Below are 8,340 nucleotides of genomic sequence, written 5' to 3'. Positions count from 1 at the left end.
CAAATGGATGTTAACGATATAGGTCGATAATTGATGGCACTATACTGCGGTTACCCTTTTTATGCACAGGACAAATGTTAGCTGATAGCCAATCACTCGGTAATGAGCTGGTAGACAAAGACTGGGTAAAGATCACTTGTAAAATTGGAGCTCGTCATCAACACTATACCAGTGCTGTGACAATAGAGGTTTTGCAGGGGGCGTTCCCGAATCACGTGAATGCGACGTTCCGACATTTTGAGTGGAAAGATGAGTGGATTTGTTTACTCGAACTATTACGGCGAGTTACAAGATGAAGCTGCTAAGAAGCGATACAAGGAAAAGTTGCAGTTAATTGGTTGTTCTAAGGATCCGTTTTGGTTACTAGAAAGCAAGACTCGCTTGGGATCACCTCAGTCTCTGGAATGGCATCAATGGCCTGACGTATCCTATCCTGATGTGCACAACTATCTGATCGAAACCACGAGTGAGTACACCCATGAGCAGCTTAAAGCTTATAAAAGCCTGGAGAGATACAATTATTTAGCCAATGGGTGGATTAATAGCATATCAGTCATAAAATCTGATGGGAAATCCAACTGCTTCATCTTCACTGCTAGTGTCAAACATTCCCAAAGTTTGTCAGCTACACCATTGAAACTATGGGTAGCAATCAAGTCTGATGGGACAATTTTGTGTGCCCACTGCACATGCATGGCAGGGCTAGGGGATTATGCTCACATGTGGCTGCAGTGTTGTTTGCAGCATATGAGAACACGAAGGTTAAAGAGTAACACTCCTCAACCTCACTACCGTGCTCCTGGCTGCCACCGTCATTTCGCAGTGTTGATTATGCTCCAATATGTAACAGATTTCACTACCCCTAAGCAAAAAAGGAAACTGTCTGTTGATGGTGATGAGGAGTCTGTAAGCAGTAAGCCTAGTTACAAAGTTTCAAAGCTTACAGATGAAGATATTGATGCTCACTACGAGAATTTGTCCCATCTAAAATGAATCCTGTGTTACTTTCTTTTGTTGATGAATATAGTGATTCCTTTGTACCTTTATATGAAAGGGGTGTTCTCCCAAAGCCACTGTCACTGCTGTATCAAGATAAAAATTTTACGTGTTTCACCGATCTGTTGAAGGTGTGTGAACAGGTGTACCAGCATACAACAATAACAGCTGAGCAAGTGAAAATGGTCAAAGAAAAGACCAGGGAGCAATCTAATTCAAAATTATGGTTTCAACAGAGGGTTGGTCGCATTACTGCTTCTAAGTTGCGAAATGTGCTGCATACAAGCATCTCTAATCCATCTAAATCACTCCTTACCTCAATCTGTTATCCAGAAATGGTTCGTTATCAGTCTAAAGCATGCCTGTATGGTTGTAAACATGAGGATGATGCTCGTAAAGCATACACTGAAGTGATGAGTACTCGACACAGATCTTTCTCAGTAGCCAGATCTGGCCTAGTTTTGGACATGTCACGTCCATTCATTGGAGCCAGCCCAGATGGTTTAGTGCAATGCTGCTGCTGTGGAAAGGGTACACTAGAAATTAAATGCCCTTATTCTTGCAGAGACAAAGCCTTCGAGGAAGCAAGTAAAGATAAATCTTTCTATTTGCAATGTAATGACAAAGGCGATCTCCTTTTGACAAAGGATCATGTGTACTACCACCAAGTACAAATGCAAATGGAGGTGTGTCAAACAGAGTATTGCGACTTTGTTGTGTGGAGCAAAGATCAATTGTTGTGTCAACGTGTCTTATATGACAAAGAATTTATTAAGGCTAAGCTGGACAGTTTGGGAGAATTCACTACAAAATGTATTTTGCCTGAACTAATAGCTAAGTGGTTTACAAAACCTGAGCTCAGCACAAATGATGAGAGTACTAGTGATGTGGACCCACCCTTGGATAATTCTAGTGATGGTGATGTCTCTGCGACTTCTGTTAATTCTACAGATTTGGTCAATTAATGATATTGACTCATATAGTGATGACCATGAACCATCTGGGGACACAGGCACTCCGGATCCTGGGTTGGAACTATGGTGCTACTGTAGGCAAGATGAAAACTTTGACTACTTGATTGGATGTGATAATGACTGCTGTACAATACAATGGTTCCACTTATCTTGTGTAAACATGACAATGGAAGAAGTTCCTGATGGAGACTGGTTTTGTCCAGACTGTCGCCAAACTAATTGATAATTCTATGATTTTAACAATTACTGTACATATATATAATTGTACATGATTAATAACACTGTTTAGTCTAATTAAATGACACAACAGATTCACAATGATTACATAATGCACAACATATGGCTACAATTTTATCTATGGTGGAAATGTTTTCTTCCTTATCACACATAATCATATTTATTGGCAAAGTTGACTGTAGGATTGTATACTTTTGTCATACCAAACCTATCACACGTTCTACATGTATCCTTACATGCGCCAACTGTCAGGTTGTGTCGATTTCCATTTTACTTAGTTGTTTCTTGCCTCTCGTGAAAGCAGGTACATTCACTTCAGCACAATACATACCGGCACTATCCTGTATTGTAAAGCCAAGATTACATCACCAGGTAGAAGATTTTTCATAAGACCGCTGTGCTCAGTTAAATGAACATCCAATACTCTTCCACCCAATCCTTTTGAAATAAATGACACTGATCCCTGCGGAGTGATCCCAATCAAAAACTTCACAGTGTTGTGTTTTTTATAGTTAGACCAGGTTTGTGCTCTTGCTGTTAATGAAGTAGGACATTCAATGTAGATTTCAAAACAGTCTATTATTACAGCGCATTTCTTAAAATGTTTTCGAAATTCCATTGGCATGGTTTTGATCAGCTGGTCTCTTTCAGGCCACCTCACAAACACCGATAGTCTATCATACAATACATCTATCCACTTGTTAAAGTACCTTGACACAGTTGAATAATGTACACCAAACCGGTATCCCAAATCCTGATAACCAAGGTTCAAACGCAATTTCATCAAGACCATGATGAACTGCTGGAAAACACTGCATGGCCCATTATGAAAAGATACTGGTAAACCAATGATAACTAAGCCGAAAACAACCTTAAGAAACTCATACGAAGGTAGCCCTATGTAATACTTTGTTTTAGTATCATCACCTGCCAAAAAATCATCATCAACAGCCTTCTTACGTAGTTTCACATTTCCCCGCTGATATCTATCACAAAGCTTCTGCAGTTCAACACATTCCTGCTGGTATTTGTCACGTTGCTTCTTTAGCTCAGTGCACTGGGGGCATTCTTCACCGTCTGCACCAGCTGCTGGCTCATTGATGCCAGTTGTGCTGTCAATCTCTTCACATACATCAGCCTGATCATGAGAAAAATTGCTCCCTTCATTGTTTTCAGTTTCATCCAAAGTCTCATCAAAGCCTTCAACGTCTTGCAACCTTCTTCTCTTAGGTGCTCGTAACTTCCTTCCTTTGTAAGCTTGTAGCCTCCTCAGCTTGGTAGCTTGACGTTGTTCAAACCTTATCACGTCTCCCTCAAGTTTTCTCTTAATTGGACTTGCAGTGTATGGAAAAAATAGAAGGTACGTAGTTTGGAGCAAGAGGATTGTTACTTTTCTTTCCAGTAACGAAGTGCCGACTACAAATCCACGTACTCTTGTTGGGCATCCAGTTCTCGCGCCTCACTGCTGCTATCCATTTTTGACGTCTATCCAGATTACGAGGAAATCGATGAAAACTAATGCCACTATTCTTCTTATACACATTGTGGCAGTCCACAACACAACAACTTTTCACCATTTTAATTCAAGTACGCATCCATTCACTTTTCCACTCAAAATGTCGGAGCGTCACATTCACGTGATTCGGGAACGCCCCCTGCAAAACCTCTATACAAAGTACATAACTATACTGTAAGTTTTAAATTACCTAGCTAGTTACATTGCACTACTAGTTACAATTAGCTATATGATAAGCGATGATGCGTTAAAATTAGTTTTGCGGATTATCTAGCAATTCATAGAAGCCTTAAAAATATAATCAGCGGCGAAGCCACACAGTAGCTCAGCTTTTTTTTTTCTGTGTGAAATAAAAAATGATAATAAAACACAATTAATTACAACGGGGGGTTGGGGAAAGGAAAATCAGAGTCCTCACACTGCAAAGCCCAGTACCGTAAAGCCCAGTAACTCAGCTGGCGTGCAGCTGCGTGTCGGCCTCGTTGCGCTATAACTAACCTTGTACACGTGGACGTTGTATCTGTAAAATAACGTTGCAAATTGGCTTTCTTTATCACTGGCAATGTCTCAGAAATCCGTCCACAAACGTTGTTAGCCTCGTCACTACTCCTGTAACGCTTTGTAGCCATGTCGCACGTGAGTAATAGCCAACGCTTAATTAATTATCATCGTGCGCTTATTAGTAAGCGCCTATAAAAATATATCCTGAAGGGAGGGTCTCCAGACCCCAAAGACCCCCCCCCCCTGGATCCGCCCCTGCTCTGTGATCCCTTATCCGATTGGAACCAAATTTGCTAGAGAGGTGCCGGCCAGCAAGGTGAGTCTACACACCAAATTTGAAGAAAATCGCTCCAGCCATTTCCGAGATACGAGCGAACAAAATTTCGTTTTAATTTCTTCTTCTTCTATACTTCTTCATTTCGCACACTTCGCAAAATCCGCCATAAAACACGAATGCGTGCTCGGATCGGGCTGAAATTTGGCACACTTAAAGGGCTCATTAAGGCGGATCTCTGTACCACTTTGGTTTTTTTTTGGTTTTTTTTTTTCCCGGGCTTGATGGACTGCCCTTTCCTGCCACCCCCAGCACAGATTGCAAGTGCTGGACAACTGAACAAAATTAAGCAGACAAATGGGATTCCACAGTCACTAAGTCCACTGACTGTGGAGTCCTGGTGTAGCTAAACACCAATAGAAGACCGTGCCCCACGAATACACTGAATTTTTTTTTTTTTTTTTTTTTACAGTTACAATACAAATTACTCTACAACTAAACTACAAACACAATTAATTACAATGGGGGTTTGGGGAAAGGAAAATCAGAGTCCTCACACTGCAAAGCCCAGTACCGTAAAATCATATGGGCATTGTTCGTCCATAAAGAAACTGAAAGTTGTTGTAACAAATGTTTACGAGCCTGTTTGGTTGATGCACCACTTCTGGCTGTGGTGCGTTCAGCGATGGTACGAAGGGTCTGAAGCGCAAATGGTGGCCAAAAACCAAAAGTTTCTACAGCAAGTGGGACAAAGTCACACCCTGCCTCCTCTACAGCATCTTGATGTCTCTGGTCCTTGGCTAACTCACCTGCTGCAGCAGCTACCCCAGCACAAGAAGAAGAAAAAGAAATGTGAGAAGGCTGGGTAGTGCTACGAACAGACACATCAAAATAAGCTGGACGACCATGCTGAAAGTCAGGGTGGTACACATCACCTGGGCGAGAATTATCTTCATAAGAAACACGTTGTTCCTTCAAAACTCTTGAGTGACTCTGGGACAAAGCATGACAAACAATGTCAACTAGAGCATCATGGCGACGAATTCTCATAGGACCATGAGAACATTCTAGAAGATGGTCAGTAAGACACACACATAATGGGGAAAGTGGAAATAGAGGGATTCCGAGCAGTGACTATGAATCATCTTACAAAACTTGACTTGAGCTGCTAAAACTGCTACTGCTATGTGCACATATGAACTGAATGACTTAATCTCTCTAGTGAAGTGCCTTAAACAGCCATCTGATAATTTTAATATTCATCAGTATAGTATTTGCTACAAGCTCTATAGGACCCAGAAACGCTTGCAAGTTAGTTCATTCCTTCTTCCATACATCAGCATTTCTATTTCAGCAGAATTGTTGGACTGTGGAATCATCCACCTGTAATTGACACATCTGTTTCAGTACATCAACTAAAGTAACATTTCATAAACTACCTCTGGGAAGAATTCTTAATCAACTTTAATTCTGCACCTTTCATACATTCTGACCCTGTTATTGATGTTCAGCCATTCCAGTTTCACTAGCTTCCACGATTTTAACACAATTAATTCTAATCAATGACTTGTAGTTCACTCATTCGCCATAAATTATGCATATCTGTATAAGGAGTTTAATTTGTTTTTCAGGCTACAGGACCATCTAGTCCTGTGGACCTTTAGCTTTTATGCTGTGAACTTTTAATAAATAAATATTTTATACTGTGAAATGAAGTGACTGTAGGGTGGGAGATGCACTAAGTTGTAGCCTGGCTGCTCTTTTACAGTAACTGTTCTATTAGATCAATTCTACACAATCTAAAGTAGGGAATTTAATAGCTATAATGAATGCTAGTTAAATGTAATTAGCTATGAAATAATGACATTTTGATTGTATAGAGAATGATTGAATTATACTGTATAGTATAGTAGTTTTCCATGATAAATTGCTAGCACAGCTCTCTACTATAGATTTGCTATAGCTACTCAGATAAGTTTAAAATTGGGATTCTGTTGAAACCAAAGAAATCCATCTAGAACTCACTGAAACTGTCAGGACTTGAGTAGCTCTGTGGCTAGCTAGCTGGTTAACTACAAGGTGTTAAAACTTATTGATATCATCTCCTTGGATGAAGGATTTAGCAAATAGATTGACTTAAGCTGCTGACCCATAATTATGTGTATGGTTACTCTATATGAATTTGGGTATACCATACATGTATGGAATGCTCCATATTCATATAGAGAGCTAGTATATTTATGCGCATCTGGGATATCCCATACATGCATGGGAAAAAATTGAATACAGATATGGGTTACAACAACTGATGCCTATTATGCTCAAAATTATGTCAGCATAATTGGTACAAGCCTGCAGGTGAATCCAATGCTGCATGGGTAAGATTTTCTCCCAGGTCATTACTGCAATCAAGGCAAAGGTGAAAATGTTAAGAAAAAACATAACAGGACTGCTCATCTAATGTAAGCCAGACTAACAGTCATATCTTTTATCTTCTAACATTTTCGAACTCCTCTTGCTTTGAGGAACACACTACTACTACTACTACTTTTTATTAAAGAATTCACATGCACATTTGTACAGTAACACAATGTGTAATGAGTAATATACTTAAGATACACAAGAAAAATTCACATGTCTCAAGATTGAAATTGTTCCAAGTAATACTGCCTTCTGAAGGTTACAAAATAGTAAGTTATTGTAATATGGGATTCGCTTCAAATAATGTTGTTAACGAGATGAGACAACACCCAAGTGGCCAAATACAATGGAAATAACATTGAAAGGTTGTTCATATAGATGTCACTTTGCTAGCAAGAGCTAGATATCTCTGCACCTTTGCTTCTTCCTTCTCAACAATGTTGACATCAGCTGGACATGATATTTCTAACATCACAATACGCTGTTCCTGCTTGAGGAACAATACAATATCAGGTCTGTTACAGGCCACTGTAGTATCAATTATCATATTAAAGTCTCACAGTATCTTCAAGGCCAACAACAAACTCAAGACCAGGAATAGCCAGAGCAAGGGAGACTTGAGGAATAGCTTTGAGCCATCCACTGCTAGTACCAGATGAGTGAGAGAGAGCAGTAAGTCGAGCACGGTTTCGGATGTTGAAAGAAGCAAATAGTTGGTCATACTGATTTTGATCTAACAGAGCTTGTAAGTCCTGCTGGGTAGCAGAGGGAATAAAGATATCAGATGTAAACCTTTCAAAGGTAGCAACAGCATGTTCTTCATTTGGAAACACTAGATCATGAAAGTCCTGGGATAGAAGATGAGAAGCCAGGAGACGAACACTATTACATGAACCCAAAAAGGCCGCAGCAGCGGAAGAAAAGGATGAGCGCAAGCCCAGACCCCCCAAGCAAAATGGTAAAGTGGCTTGGCACCAAAAATCATTAGGAAGACTACATTGTATTATGCGACAGGCAAGATTTAAGATTAGAATCAAACTGTTCTAAAAAGGAGTGCAATATACAGAATGGCACTGTGCACAAAATATGAATGATCTTGCAGCTTCCAAGGCAGCTGCGTAGTAAATGAAGCTCGACTTGAGGGTCTTCTAAAATTGCAATGCTGTCTTGAGCAGCTGTAACCTTGGCTAAACGAGAGAACAAGAACTGATCGAAAAAGTTGTCAGTTCCCCAAATAGGAGATCCCAAAAGCTCCAAACCTTCACCAGCTCGGTTGATACTGGTGGGAAATTCAGAGAAAGAGTCTCCAGAAGGCCAGAATAGTTCGCACTTGGACAGATTTAAATGGAGACCAAATCGGGGACCATGAATTGAGAAAAAATCTAAAAGCTTCAGTAAGGAAGATTTCGAACCAATAAATG

General features: G+C 40.1%; 1 protein-coding gene across 1 annotated transcript; it reads right to left on the bottom strand.

The window, feature by feature from the left end:
- Positions 1–2,242: 2,242 nt before the first annotated feature.
- Positions 2,243–3,683, bottom strand: LOC136264856 (uncharacterized). Its single transcript, XM_066059616.1, has 3 exons — positions 3,640–3,683; positions 2,539–3,541; positions 2,243–2,260 (listed from the first exon to the last, which is right to left on the bottom strand). The coding sequence occupies exons 1-3, from the start codon at positions 3,681–3,683 to the stop codon at positions 2,243–2,245; spliced, it is 1,065 nt and encodes a 354-aa protein (XP_065915688.1).
- Between the last annotated feature and the right edge of the window lie 4,657 nt (positions 3,684–8,340).

This window comes from Dysidea avara, chromosome 8 (assembly GCF_963678975.1).
Source record: "Dysidea avara chromosome 8, odDysAvar1.4, whole genome shotgun sequence".
Classification (NCBI taxonomy): Eukaryota; Metazoa; Porifera; class Demospongiae; order Dictyoceratida; family Dysideidae; genus Dysidea; species Dysidea avara.
This window is presented reverse-complemented; position numbering and strand designations above follow the sequence as displayed.